Raw genomic sequence first — 15,598 nt, 5'->3', positions numbered from 1 at the left:
GGAACATGCAAGTTGTAACACAAGGATAGGATTTGAGCCTGCATCCTTCACCTTAACTCTAAATTATCAATTGTGAAGGGTACATCCTATGCTCTCACCATGACTGTCTCCTCCAGCTTTTTGAAAAGATGTTTTCCAAAAATTTTCTTCTGGCTAAAATCAGTTTGTCAAATTTCACTTGAATCCATGCACTGTTGTGGGATAAGAAACTGCATTTTTAGCAAGTACATTTTCCACAAGTAATTAAAAATAGTATTACGTAATTTCTTTAAAATAATGGTGGAAACACAACCAAATCTGGCATACTCATCTAATGTAGTCTGCTGTTAATTACTAGGAAGCAAGTTAAAATGGACAAAAGAAATACTGCTTACAAAGATCACAGTTAAAGTGAAATACAGTTTGTTATTATAAAGACAACTACTTAAAACTGAAAAAGAAGGTCAATCCTTTTAAAGAAGGAAATGAGAGCATACGCAAGACTTTTGAAACTATTCTTTGAATGGCTGTAAATCCTTATACTTCAAGCAGCAGTTAGGAAGAGCTTTTCAGAATGGCAAGTTATTTCACAGTTCTCTAGTGTGGGGTTTATTGCACCTTTCTGTACTATTTAGTATTGGATGATATCTAGACAAATTGCTAAAGTACTTGGATTCACTTCATGTGACATGGTTAAACAGTTCTATCTTTGATTGTTGCTTCATTGCTGAACTTATTACACCAATAAAATTCACAGAATCACAGAATCGTAGTGGTTGGAAAAGACCTTTAAGATCATCAAGTCCAACCATAATTTTATGTACTTCTGCAGAGCTGTGTATAAAAATTAGCTTGATATATTTCAGAAAGGTTTATAAGAACTTGATTTACACAAAACAAGAAAAATAACTACAACTTCATGTTTTCAGACTCGTTTTTATGACTACCATTAATTATATACTGAGCTCAGTCCTTCTTTATGAGCCCAACAAAAAGGGTATGGGATGTTAAGCACTTTTTGGGAGCGTGAAAGAGAAAAGTTAAGAAAGATAACATACTGCTGCAAGTCTTCTGGTCAGCATTCAGAATGTATCCTTGTTTACATTTGCATACGTAGGAGCCAGGGGTGTTTATGCAGAAGTGATCACAGTGATGCTCAACTGTACTGCACATATGGGTCACTGAAAGAAAAAAAGTAAAACATTATTAACTGCTGGTCTTACTTGTGGTCAGAACTAAAAAAATAATAGCATAAAAAATTTTACTGAAGTAATTTAGAAATTTCAAATTAAGTGCTGAGAGTAAAGAAAAATATGGAAGTTTAGGCCTGTAAGACTGTAAAAAAATAATTAACAAACAGTACTATGTATTTATTCCTAAAAAAAGCAAGAATTTACATATTTTCTGTCTGGTTGACATTGGTGGCACATTTTTGGACATGAAATTACATGTGGAATAGAGATATAAACAAAATAAAAATATATAATAGAGTATCTGGAAACACTAATCACTTGGTGGTCCCAAGAAAACAATGAAACAAACCTACCACATTGAAACTTAGAAAATAAGTAGAATTTAAGTACAAACTGTTCAAGAGGACATGAATGAAGAAAATCACCAGACAGCACAATACTAGAGGACTAGAAAACGACTTGGAGAAGAATCTTGCTTGCTTAGTTATTAATGCTGAGGAACATACAAGCAATACATGATGACAACGAGGTCATGCATCTCTGTGATTCAGTAAGTGGAAGCTGAGCTGAGCTCCACTCCACTCTAAATCTTTCTGAGTGTATCTTTAATCTGTTTGTATTTTGTGTCTCTAATAGCAAGTAATAAAATGCAACAGACTGAGACAGTAAGAAAGAAAAAGAATAGTGGTCCTATTCTGCCAAATTCGTTGCTGAACGATTTTTCTCCAGATCCATACTCGGGAATTAGGAAATCTCCTTGATGTTTTCTTTCCACTGGAGCATTGCTTGTATGTAATTTCTGCAATACAGGTGAATTACTTCTCAGAGAACATTGTGTGGAAAATAATCTATTTTGCTCAACAACAGTTAGGGATTGATGTGGTCCTTATTGTGCTAGGTCAAGAAAGCTAAAAATTTATGGAATAGATATTAACAGTAATCTTCTAGTAGCCATAACAGAAGCCTGATAAATAACTTCAACATGTGGTATGTGTGGTACTTACGGAAAAGAAAATGTGGTTTAGAGATACATACTATGTATCTGGTCTTTGGAATGGTTACCAGAGTTATGCTTTCATTACTAATAAACCACCACAACTCCCTAATCTCTTAATCCGCTTTTTGGATCTCATCATTTTCTGTTGTAATAAAACTTCTCAAGTACTTTTATTTATGTGAATACAGACCTGCTTGGACTTTCTGTCTTTTCATCTCTCTGTCATTCTGAAAATGGAGTTTATGACCTCTGATACGTTCTAAACAGAAGTTTCCTCCTGGTTATATTTCACTAGCTTTCAACATCAGGTATATCTTGTTATGACCAAAGAAGCACTTTTAAATATGACAAATTAAAATATACTTAGTAGTTTAAGCATCAGAAAATCTTACCATATACTAATGCTATAGATTGTGAATCTCAAGAGAACATTGCTACAAAAACAGTCCTCCTATATCAAAAGAACATAAGATTGCAAAAAAGAAAAAGAAAAAAGAAGCATTCCATGATAGGTGTCCCAGTGACTTGGTCTCTTCTGAGAATATATTGTTACCATCTGTTACCAATCTTCTGATATACAATCACATAAATTTTTTTCCAAAGTTGCACCCATTGCAAAGAATCAGTGGTACTTTGGTCACCAGTCAGATTTATGTGGTGATGGAGGTTGTTGTCTGTATGATTTCTGCAACCACATTTGTTGCAGGAAGTGTTTGGAGGACACAGCCAGAGGCTGCAGTAATAGAAAGGCTGATCTCACAGTTAAGGAATATGAATGTGAGCTTTGTGAATTAGATTTTATCTCTGTCTATGATACAGAGTCCTTTTTGATTTGGAGCAAGCCAATAATATTAGTATCTTCAAGTAAGCATCAACCATCAGACTGCAAGTGTTCAGACAGACACCTGAATCTGGATTTGCAAGAATGCAGGGCTCTCTCAGCTGCAAGTGAAGGCTGTAGAGCTGTGACTGGTACAGTATATTAGTCTAAAAATGCTAAATACCCCAGAAAATCAGACCAGGAATTGCACTGAGTCAAATATTTTAAATTAGTGGGCAATCCTGACAGCCTTAACCCTGTTTCCTCCAGTGTAAAATGGGAATGACACCACTATCTAATTCACAAGAGAATAACGAAGACTTTATCTGCTCCTGACTGCTCCATCCCAACTTTTGTCTTTCTCAGTCTTCTTCTATTCAATCGTCACCTCCTTTCCTGTATTCTGTCCCCATTTCTGTTTCTCTTCTGTTTTCAACTCTTGTCTCATTCCTCATGCCTCTGATTTCCCAGGATACTGTTTCCTTCTCTTTTACCTTCTGATTGGCAATAAAAACAGGCCTCTGGGATCCCCTGGCATCAACTGCTGTTTCTGACACCTTCAAATCTTTAGCAGCCGGAGGCAGCAACGAAAGTCCGACTTCACAGAGGATGGAGCAGAGCACAGATCGTTTATTTGGATTTTTCTGAGAAGACAGCTGTTAGGCACTGGGTAAGCTCTGCCACCCATGGGTAAACAGTGGTTTATTTGGTTTACTTTTTATTTTCCCCACAGAGCCTCATCACTCAGCCAGGTTTTTCTCTTGTCTTCACAGGAATCATGAAGACACACTTCCACAGACATAAGGGCAATCCAGACACAAGGACAGCTCAGGTGCCGAGGTCTTTTCCCACAGCATGAAGCCCAGCAGACTGCACATGAGGAGACTTGACCAGAGGGGTGCCTTCAATTGCTGTATCAAAGGAACAAAGTGTCCAGATGTTCAACTCAGCTACAACTCAGCTACTCAACTCAAATCTGGGTCCACACTGGGGTGGACTTAAAAAAATAACATTTCCCAGGGGGAATGCAGGTGTTCTAGGAAGCAGAGGCTATGGATGCTTAGACTGCTCTCTTGAAATTCAGCAAGTTGAACTCTGCTTCACAGCCTAGACTCAATAAAATATTGAGGATTCTATCTGCATTTTAGTCCCTTAAATTGAAATTCATAAAAATCTAACAGCTTAAATTCTCTGTTGCATCTGGGCACGCGGTTCTAAGTGTGTTTTTGGATCTCACCTTAAATTCCTGACACAGCAAATGTTATGGAAGCATTCCCTGAAAAAAGGAGGCAGCAGCAATCCTTGTCACCTCTGTACTGCTCCATCTGTGGTGTGGGGGGGTGGTTTTAATTGAGGATCACATGTGTTTGGATTAAAAGGGAGCTAGAAAACTCTAATACATTTACTGGACACTGCCTAGTCAGAAAAAAAAAGAGTAATTAGTATTTGTACTGCATTTGTTTCTAAAATGCAATTTAAAAAATCCAGTAAGACAAAGTTTTGAAGCATTTGCTTTTTATTCCATTTAAACTCTTAATCCATGTTTAGTTTACTCTTTCTTGGTTTTTGAATGTATCTTACTACACCAGCTGATAACACAGCATGGAAGAAACAGGAAAAAATCTACTATGTGATGAATGTCTGTGATGGTGCTTTGTGCTGATGCAGTTCAGCTGGAGCCCTGTTGCTCTTTGAAGCAATTTTGGAAAATACCGAGTAAGGAAAATTCTCCAGACTATCCTGACAATAAGCCTCAGTTCTTTTCTGGCAAAAGCATCCCTAGAGATGAGTGAGCATTCAATTTCACCACGTGCTCTTTTTCTGGACTCTGCTGAAAACGCCTCAGCTTAACGCCAAATCTGTATGAAGATCAGATTATATTTATCTCAGGAAAGACTAAAAAAATAAATTATATTAAGTACACAGATGGTAATAAAATGAATTATGTATGCCATGGTATTTGTAAAAGATAAATTCTTATCGGGGAATTACAGATGGAAGTGATTTCTCTGTTGCAAATTTGTACTTATTAAAATATTATTTACTTTATTGTATGAATGAATATCACTGTAATGGCTTTTCCTAACTTTCTGTATTTAAAATGGAGGGAATAAAAACACTACCATGTCTCTGTGTCTTAATTCCAGCCACAAGGCATGCGCAGATATAATTGTTTGCATAGAATTAATATCTAAGCTTTGGAAGAGGAATCCATGAGCTTCATAGAATTTTTTAAATAACCAAAAGACTGTTTATCAGTTTGAAGCTTCAGTACTAAGGGAGATCACACTTAAAATTAATAGATGAAACAATTTATCTAATATTAAAATAGCAGAAGGTTGTAAATTTATTGCTATTATGCAATGAATGGGAACAGATAAGGTTCCATGTAAAAAAATAAAATAAAATTATAACGCTTTTTTTTTCTGTGTTTTACTTTGACCCATGCATTCTAATCTGTAGATAAAAACCTTACCACAAAGTTTAGTCTGGAAGGCAGAGGTCAGTGTCTCAATCTGACTGAAATTAGCAACCAGAAACACATGCTCTTCATGCGGTTCACTCCCAATGGACTTCAACGTGTTCATATCTACTCTGCCAACTCCAATGGCGAAAATCAGGATCCCCGAGTTACGCGCTTTAGCGGCAATCTCTGCCACTGGATCCTGAGGTCTCCCATCTGTCACTATCATGATAATTCGGGGCACATTCTGCTTCAGAGGCCGAGCTCCTTCTGACTCTGAAAATGCAATGTTCACTGCATACTGAATAGCCAGCCCAGTCATGGTGCCAGTTGCCAGGTGCATCATCCTCTTTACTGCTCTTTCAATATCCTGCTTCCTCCTGAATGTCTTCAGTGAAAACTCGTGCTTGACTGTGCTGCCGTACTGAATCAGACCTACGCGGGTGGCATCAGGACTGATGTCCAGAAACTGCAAGATGGTTAAAATGAACTCCTTCACTTTTTCAAAGTCGTAAGGACGTACGCTGCGAGAGCTGTCAATGATGAAGACAAGGTCCAAACGTTTGTTGTTGCAAGTATTTTCTGGAAGACAAAATGCAAACCAAAATACAAGAATCAAAACGCAAACCATTCAGGTTGACATCTCAAACATGCTGTCTAAACAAACACCCTGACAAGTGCTGGGAAAATGCAAGAAAAACAGGAGATGCTAGAACTAAAGTTACTTGGGCAATATAAATTTAGCCTGCAGTAAATAAAAGCTTTCTGTTACATGATCAGTATATATATCTGGGTTTTTTTTGGTGAGATCAATGGCCAGAATGGCTAATGGCAATCTGTGGTAGTTTCACTGGGCTAGCCCCTGGCTAGCAGCCAACATAGCCATTCACCCACTTCCCCCCCACCCCCAGGGGATAGGGGAGAGGACTGGGGGCAAGGGTAAGGAGACTCGTAGGTTGAGATAAGAACAATTTAATAATAGAAATAAAAGAAAACTTAAAATAATACTAATATTAAATATTAATGATAATAACAGTAACAAAATATGCAAATAAGTGATGCACAGTGCAACTGCTCACCACCCGCCAACCAAGCCCGGCCTGGTCCCAGATAACGATCCCAGAGGAGCAACAATCCTGAACCAAAACCGCAATCCCAGAAGAGCGAGAGCCCGAGTGAAAGTCAAAGAGAACAAAAAAAGGAAGAGCCCCTCACTAATATACTGGACATGACATGATATGATATGGAATATCCCACTGGCATATCCAAACTCCAATTTAGCTTATTAATTTAAATACTCCTCACCCTCTTAAATTTTGTGCTTGTGGACTAACAGAACACAAAGTCCTTCACTTCCAGTGACAAAAATGCAAACACTGGTATGTTATCAGTGTCTCTCTCATAACAAATCCCAGGCTGAAAGCAAAACACAGCACAATTCTAGCTACTAAAAAGAAATCTAGCTCTGTCCCAGCGAAAAACCAGGACACAATGGAATGGGTAGGTACTTGTGCCATACCCTGTTTTGTCATGGTTGTTGAGATGAGGCAGGGTGGTATCAGTCCTCCATTACAAACAGGGAAAACAGAACAGAAAGAAATTCAGGTCAAAAGCATCTGTTAATTGCAGTGACCAATACAAGACATGAAGGGACTGATTTTTCAGGGAACTTGGCATTGAGCAGCACTTTGCATGTACAAAGTACAGCTCGCAATGACATCAACTGCAGCTGTGAGTACTCAGCACTTCTGCAAATCAAACTCCATGATTTCAAACACATAATTAATGGCCATCTGGGAAAAGTCTCAGCTATTGTACTAGCTCAGCATCGCACAGAAATTCTGTGGCTGCATCAGAGAGAAAATCCTGTTGTCTACAGTGGCACTCAACTTGGCCAAAAGACCACTCATACACTTCCTGAAATCTTCTGTTTCAGCCATCAGCAGTCTTTTTTTCCAAGAGAAGCAGAAATACCACAGGATATGTCTATATCGGACAACCGCACAGGCAGGCAGGACAAGCTGTCACATATAACAGCAGAAGTGAAGGCTGTCTGCCTTCTGTGCATGCTACAAGCTTTCTGGGACCCCGGGTACATTCTCTGGCTTCTGCTCAGCATCCTTTTTTGAAAGAATATGAGACTTATGCATGAGCTGCATGATGAGAATGGATAGGGACTGACCACTCACAGAAAGCCAGCATGCAGCAGGCTTAAGGCAAGCTGGGGGAGGTGAGCCACAAGCCTTGCCACAGAAGGCAGCATATGGCAAAAGATTAAAAGGACTTTAAAGTGCTTAATGGGATGCTGATGAAAAAAATCAACTGATGTTTAATATTTACATTAACAATCCTTCCAGATTAGGAAATCCCTGAGCCACAAAGGCATGGCAGTTGGGGGAATACCTGCAGGTAGTATTGTCTTATCCTTACATTTTTTCATATGCACCCACTTTTGACCACTGTCAGAGACAGGACACTGGGTTAAATAGACCTATGGCTTCAATCAGTGTGACTGCTCATGTTCTTAAATTTCTGTGGTTATGAATAAACCTGTGAGGTTTATAGTTGCCCCTCTGTCTGCCTGGCTTGAAAGATTAAAGGTGGTAAGAATGCTCATCAAACTGCAGTGGCATCCTCATCTTACTAAGTTGAGATATCCCTAATCAGTAATCTCCTTTACTGCCCAACCCAATTCAATTCCCAGTGCACTCTCATCCATCTTGTGCACTGAATGAGGCAAAAGCTCAGTGGAAAAGTAGTATTTGACTGTATAATTAAAGGTCATGTCATACTGCACAAGTACAAGTGGGCCAATCAAAGACTCAGTCAGAAAAACATCTGTCTGCAGACAAGCCTTTACATGAGTTCACTTGCGACTGCTGATGAAGGCTAATCAAGTAATTCTGCCAAGGCAGGGGGTGAGAAAGATGCCTGTTTTCACTTGTTAACTCAGAGGCCTCTTTCATAGCTTACCAAGAACATTTGTGGGCATAGAATAAAAATGCTCTTTGATGACAATAAAAATGACTGTCTGGATTTATTCATGTGCAGTCTACAGTATGGCCTTATTCATAAGCGTAGGAATATGTTCGGGTTGCTCATTCTTTCAAAATCAGAGCATGTTAAATGCAAGCCAAATTGAGCAGAAACAAAATTCCAGTTCTAATGGGATACAGATATCCTGACATATTAACTATTTTCCATCTTATTATCTTAGTGGCATATCTAATTACTAATTATTTTCACTACTATAACATGAAATATTCCAGCACATTTGTCACACAGAGATAACACTAAGATATGATTTGTGGGAGCAGAGCAAGAGGAAAGAGAGATAATTACAGAAAAAAGGCTAAGAATATACATGTGTACATCAGGGGAAGGACAGAGAGAGGTAAAATAACTGCTATTTTAGTTCCCTTAAAACAAGTCAAAACTAGAGCCATGGTGTTGAATACTTTAATCTGAATATAAAGACCTGGATCCAGTCTGAAGAACTCAGTTATGTAGTTTGAAGTCAAACGTGAATCTTGGTGGGAAAAAACCTGGACGGTATTAGTGGATAGTACTACCAGAAACACATCCCATTGTGCCAAATTACCTAAGCAAAATCTATCAGTCTGAATGTAATACAGTATATTTCAAAACTACTTTCACTAGCAAAATTCTATCTATAAAATACCAAACATTAAAATGTATTTAAAATCTTTGTCTTCTGACTTGGTGTGAATTTTTAATAACTGATTTTAGTTTGTTTTTTTTTTTTTTTAATTAAAGCTGATTTTAGCTGAGACAGGCTCCATGAAAAATAAAATGTAACTCTTTTACTAAGCCAAACCCCAGCTAGGTGGTATTTTGAGGAGCGGCAATCAGTAATGACTAGCAGATCTGAACACTCATCCGCTCAGATAAACTCTCAGTGATACCTTTTTAGCAGTTGCACGCTTTTGCACTTGCTCTGTAAACTATAACCCCTTCCTCTTAACAGGTCGCATTTTAAACAGAGAACTTTCTCTAAACTTCGGCAAACATCCTCATACCCAAAAATAATTCCCTTCCACTCTTCTTATGAAAAGTGACGTACTCACTGAAAAGAGCTACTCATGCATAAACCTGCTTCTAAGTCAGCAGAGGTTTTGTATTGCCAACACAAAAGTAAAAAAAAAACACAAAAAACCTCTGTGTGAGTTGTATTATCCAAAGGTAAGGCCAGGAGAGGCAAGATAAGGACAGACAAAGCAAGGGAAGGAAAGTCCAAGTCAATAGTGAGTATGTTCTCCTCCTACACTCAATATCCAGTTTGTCTGTAAATGACAGTTACAATGATGCCACTTTTGCAAATTAACAATGCAAGGAAATTTCAGTTCTACTTGGAAGAATCCAGCTGGGATCCAATTACTGAGAGATACATAAAACAAAGCTTAAAAGAATATTTCACATTGAACATCTGAATTTCCTTTAAAGCTGAAAATTCTGTTAGATTACGTTCTCCGATCCCTCCAATTTCCTCCTACTCTGTTCTCAAAGCAAATTATGCCCAGGACTGAACCCCTACTTTGGCTTTGATGAGGGTCACGCTGCTTTCACTTTGCCCACCCACCCAGGGTCTCTGTTTGAGAGTTTGTTTGTACCCTCTCAGCTTATATCTAACGAATGCAACATTGCCTCCATATAACCAAAGCAGTGCCAGGGAGTTTTCCTGGGCATTGGAACTGACTCTTCTAGGCTGTTAAATCATTAGAACAGTTCCGGGTATTGTTTGGCCTAGGACAATTAACATTTTTTTTCATAAACAATCCTCAGGCATGACATGGGAAGTAGCATGAGACAGGGACCCATCCTAATAAGCAATGTGGACACAGCCACTCTAAGCTCAGGGTATTCAGTCATACAGAAGCAGCAGACAACTTCATACCAGTGGTGTCAGTGCCAGAGAGCAGTCTAAGACACAAGCTAAGCTCGGAGGCCAGCTGGCCTGCATCCACAGTGCTAAACTCACTGTCCTGCTAAATCAGAGTGGCTGTACGCAAGCTGCCTACTGGGAATAATCCCCGTCCCCCAGTACCCTCTGAAGCACGCACGAGGATTGCTTGGGGAGTGCTAATCACTGTGGGACAGAGACAGCTCCAGCAATTTAACAGCAACAATAATGGTGGAGTCCCCATGCCCAAGAATGTCCCCTGGCACTGTTCAATTTCCCCAAGCATTTCCATTTTGGGATATTGAAGCTGAACACATCCAAAGGACCCAAGTTTTCGACGGTGATTTTTCAAAAGTTTTTGCAAGCCAGCTTCCTTGAAAAGATTGAACGTTTAAAAAGGAGTTATTTATTTTCTATTGTTGTCCTACATATTTATGACTCCTTAATACTTTTTTTTCATCTGGATATTACTTCTTTGGTTCTGTACATCTTTATCCTAACACATGAGAATGGATAAATGTTAAAGAAGGCTACTGCTGTACGCAAAGCAAAAGGAGGTTAGGTCAATGTGGTAAATACTGCAGCACAGTTAAGACATTGAAAAAGTAATTTAGAACAAGTAAGTATTAGTTTCATGAAGATGATTGTTATAGAGCAAGACAATTTAAGCAAAAAGGAAGGATGAGATCAGTTAAGAAAAAATGAGATCATAGAAAAATTATGCCTGAGCAGGCAATACATTAATGGCAATTTTAAGACTCAATATACCATGTTTCTTAGCTCACTCCACAGTAATGTATATACAAAAAATTATATGTCCTGCAATACTGCCAGCAATAACACCAGGCTTATTTTTAGATTTTATCTTTGAGCAAAAGAACAAAAGTCTTCACTCAGAATTAAATAAAAAAGGAGAAAACTATTCTCCCAGTTAGCACACTATAAAACTTCTTCCTAAATTTCTCTTCTTTGCCATTTTATTATTTCATTTTCCCTCTAGCCCTCAGCCTTACTTGCCTTTCTTTTCTTTACAAGTTCTTTCTTTATAAATCTCAGGATAACTCCCACCAAATTTATTTCAAAATGTATGAACTTGCTGGGTGTCAAACACTGGTTCCTGAAGTTCACAATTCTGGTTTTCCCTCGCTAAATATCTAGCTAGAAAGACTGGGTTTGACAGGTTCTCAGATATTTCCAAAAGATTTCTTAGTTCATCAAGAAGGTTTAATCTTCTTGCCATACAATCATGCAAGTAAAGAATACTCAAATTTGCAATTCATTCATAAATACACCAAGAGCAAAACATTTAGATGAGAAGAAAGACATATCTATGTATTACCTACATACACCTTCTAGGAAAATGTAGTAGCTTCATTTGCAAATATCAAGCATGAAGTACACAGCAGTTAATGTAACATTGTTGGTGTGTGGAAACACATTTTGTGATTGTTACTAAGAGTAAATGAAGAATAGCAGTAATTCTGAGCACTTCTTGGCTCTAGTGAGGCATTTTGTGAAAGGCAGATTTTATTCCTTTTCTTTTTTCTCATTTTATTTCAAAGAAGGGTGAAGGATGGTATGGTGCATTTCAGATATAACCATACCTAGGTCCTGAAGTAGATGCTAGAAACTGGTCAGTACTCCTTTCCTGGCACGCATACGAGCTGCACTTGGTTCTGCAAATGACTCCACCTCTTGCCAGCTTTGAGACAGACCCCGAGTCCGAGACCTGCCCCTGTACTCCCTGGCCCCATCCTCGCTTTCAGCCTTTCCCCAAACTCACAGGCCTCTGGCCCTAACCCAAAGATTCATTATGAGTTTGGCAGCTCACCCATTCTTCCTTACAAACTTCTTCATCTGGGAACACTCTCTAAATGCAACACAGTCTCCAGACATTTCTTTATTGCCTCTGACAAAATATTTTCTGAACTTTCAAAATTTCTGGGGGAACTATAGAGCAGTAGGCTCTTGTCCACAGAATTCCATTTCCTTCTACATGCAAATGCTTTATTAGCAGTCACTGCAGGAGGGTCCATTACCTTCTTCTCATTTCACCTCACTATTTCTATTCCTTCTCTGTCATCCTTTCCAAAATAACAAGGTCATTATTAATATAAAGTCTCTAATTTCAGAGTCCCAAAACTGACTTCTAGTATTTTTCCCTTTCTTTACTGACATTGGTGCTGTCTCTAGCAGGAAGCCATAGCATGGTGTAGGGATACTCTCAAGTTTCTTAGTTCTTTTTTTATATTTCAGCTGTTCTGAGGTGGAAACTGTTTGGTTTCCTGACAGGGGTCAAACCTACTTTCATGTTCAGGAGGACTGGGGAGCAGGCTGCTTTCCCTTGCAGGCAGGGAAACACCTGAATAGAAGGATGAAGCATTTTGATATCCCCATGCCAGTCCCAGCAGCATCAACATCCATCCACCGCTTCCTGACACAAGCAAATGTTACCTGCTCTCAGCATAGCTCACACCCATGAAAGAGAAGGAATCAATTTTCTGAGCCATGACAGAGAAACCTTGTAGTACACACAAGTAGTTAATGCTACTTTGAATCCAGTTGCCGCAGGGAGCCTGCACACATCTGTAAAACAACGAATCACAGCCAACACAAAAAAGGTGATTGCTTGGGAGTAGACGATCTTCATATCTTTCTCCTTTAAGTTCTAAAACTCCTATCTTGCCTGAGCTACTTGGGGCACTGTTGGAAGGACATAGAAATTGTTAGAGAAGGAACAGATAGAGAAGGTAAATAACTGTTAGTAACAGCATAGAAAATGCAGTGAAAAAATGTGACCTTAATGAGTTTGTGCTTTTCTGCTTTCAGGATATTAGCTTAATATTTTAAAAACTCCTATCCATACCTTTTTTTTTTAAGTTGCCCATATCTGTGTTTATGGGGAAAGCTGTTAGCAACCTCAACATTACTCATTCATCAGCTGACCTGAAACAACATATTTCTATCCATGGGTAACAGTCTAAGCATTAGATTCTTTTTCCAGAATAGTTTCAGAAACAGCACCATGGGATAGTGCCGTATACCATCTCCCCTCGCCTCCAAAACTATGGGTGACATCATGCCCACTGGCAAACAGTTCGTTCTACCACTTCAACAGTACTTAAATAAGTAGACAGTGTCTTCTAGCTTCCAAAGCAATTCAAAGGCATGTTGTCTTCATTCACAACAGTGTCTGACTTCCCACTCATGCCTATAAAATGAGACGTTCCCTAAGTTATGCAAATATCGTTTCCAGGATTTTCAAGTTGATTTTGCACATACGTGCTTTTTTAATTATTAAGCTGAAGTACTCATGAAGCCAATGAAGCCAAAACCACCACACTTTAGAACATTCAGTGTTCTTTCTTTCTTTTGTCCTGCTCTTCCTTCAAGACAAAATACACAGAGGAGGCTTTGAGCTCTTTGAGAATATACACATAAAAACGGTTTGTAATTTTACTTAATTATTGTCAAGGCAAACTCTTTTTCAAACAGAAATGGTATTTCATAGTAATTTGTGGGGGTGTAACAAACAATTTCAGAAACACAAAGAGCATTTGCAGTTTAGTACATGACTCAGGGTTTTTTTGTAGCAGGAGATATTTCTTCCTTGTGGAAAACTTATAAATCACTTTAAAAAAAAAAAAAAGAAAAGGAAAAGGAAAAGGAAAAAAGGCAAAGGAAAACAAAAAGGGAAAAGATAAAAGAAAACAAAGAGAACAGAGGAAGAAGGAAAAAGAAATTACTTTGTTAGAGGAAATGCACTTTAAAGAAATATAAGAAAATTTCTTATGCTGCTAGAAATACAGTTATGACCCATATAACATTAATTACTGAATTGCCCTTTACGCAGCCTAAAAGTGAATGTTGTTTTGATACATGACTTGAAAATTAATAATGAATAACAAATAGGACAGTTGGCAAGCATAATGTTGTTATGTGGTTAAAAACTGTGAGCAGAGACCAAAATCCAAACTTTCTGATCTCCATGATAACTGGCTGCAGATGAGCATACTCAGAATAGGACACAAATCCCTGGGGTCTGTCATGGTCCAAGCTAGCCCTCAAGGCTCATTAGTTGGGCCTACATCAGGGACAGCAGCTTCTGCAGGGAATAACTGGCCAGGCAGGGATACAATCGTCATTCAGATCTCGCCTTCTCAGACTCCAGGACCTCTGTTAGGGGCTGGAGAGGCGCAGCCTTGGCACAAGCCAGGCCACCAAGCCTCACAGCCACAGAGAGAGGGACTCCCACTGCAAACAAACCCAGAAACTTGAAAGAGTGGGGTGGTCTGAGGAAGAGCAACCTTCCTGCTACTGTTTTAGACCCCAGCCAGGCAGATAATGGACAACAGCTATTGGAGGGGAGAGACCAACAGCTGAGAGATTAAGATGGAAGCTGAAGTTTCAAGACTTGTTATAAAGTCCACAGGAGACCCCTCAGCTATTGAGACAATCACAACTAGGAAGCAAAGCACACAACTGCCAATATTGCCTTGAGGCACGACGACGGTAAGATGTACCTACACATCTCAGAAGGAAGAAACAGGTGATTTCACAAACTGTAAAATGCTTTGCTTTCTCTCCAAATACAACACACCTCTAGCCTCAAGTTGTGCCAAGGGAGGCACAGATTGGATTTCTGGAAAAATTTCTTCACTGAAAGGGTTCTCAGGTACTGGAACGGGCTGCCCAGGGAGGTAGTTGAGTCACCATCCCTGGAGGTATTTAAAAATCGGGTAGATGGGGTGCTCAGAGATATGGTTTAGTAGTGGACAGGTACGGTTGGACTCGATGATCTCAAAGGTCTTTTCCAACCAAACAATTCTATGATTCTATGATTCTATTTATATGGCCATTTTATGTTTTGATTAGAAAGAGTCTAAATTTATATGTATTTGATCACCTTGTGGTATTCTTACAAAAGTTTGGTTAGGATTTTGCTTATATTTTAACTAAATACATGACAATTAAAAAGATGTAATTTGCAACTCCTTCCTACCTTTATGTACTGCCTGGAATAGTTTTCATCTCCCCAAATATTATACCAGCATAGTATATCAAACACATGATGTAGTTATCATGACACAATTCTGACTTCAATTGCAATGCAGACTTTAGTTACAAGTCTACTTAACATGTTTGAGAACAAAACCAAAACTTGTCAGGGTTGTATTTATGTGAAGAAATAACACACAAACACATATGCTGAGGCTGTGAATGA

The 15,598-nt window shown here is 38.7% G+C and overlaps 1 protein-coding gene across 1 annotated transcript in view; it reads right to left on the bottom strand.

The window, feature by feature from the left end:
* The window catches only part of LOC104530033 (matrilin-2-like), a gene marked incomplete at its 3' end in the record, with an annotated part of 35,070 nt that overhangs the window by 14,044 nt on the left and 5,428 nt on the right, over positions 1-15,598 (bottom strand). Inside the window, exons 2-3 of the mRNA XM_029086618.1 lie at positions 5,466-6,035; positions 1,038-1,160 (exon numbers count right to left, since the gene is read on the bottom strand). Of these exons, the coding sequence (XP_028942451.1) occupies positions 1,038-1,160; positions 5,466-6,035 (693 nt within the window). The remainder of the gene's footprint in view (positions 1-1,037; positions 1,161-5,465; positions 6,036-15,598) is intronic.

Source organism: Antrostomus carolinensis, unplaced genomic scaffold (assembly GCF_000700745.2).
Source record: "Antrostomus carolinensis isolate BGI_N321 unplaced genomic scaffold, ASM70074v2 scaffold20548, whole genome shotgun sequence".
Lineage (NCBI taxonomy): Eukaryota > Metazoa > Chordata > Aves > Caprimulgiformes > Caprimulgidae > Antrostomus > Antrostomus carolinensis.
The sequence above is the reverse complement of the archived record's forward strand: the minus strand, read 5'-3'. Positions and strand labels throughout refer to the sequence as shown.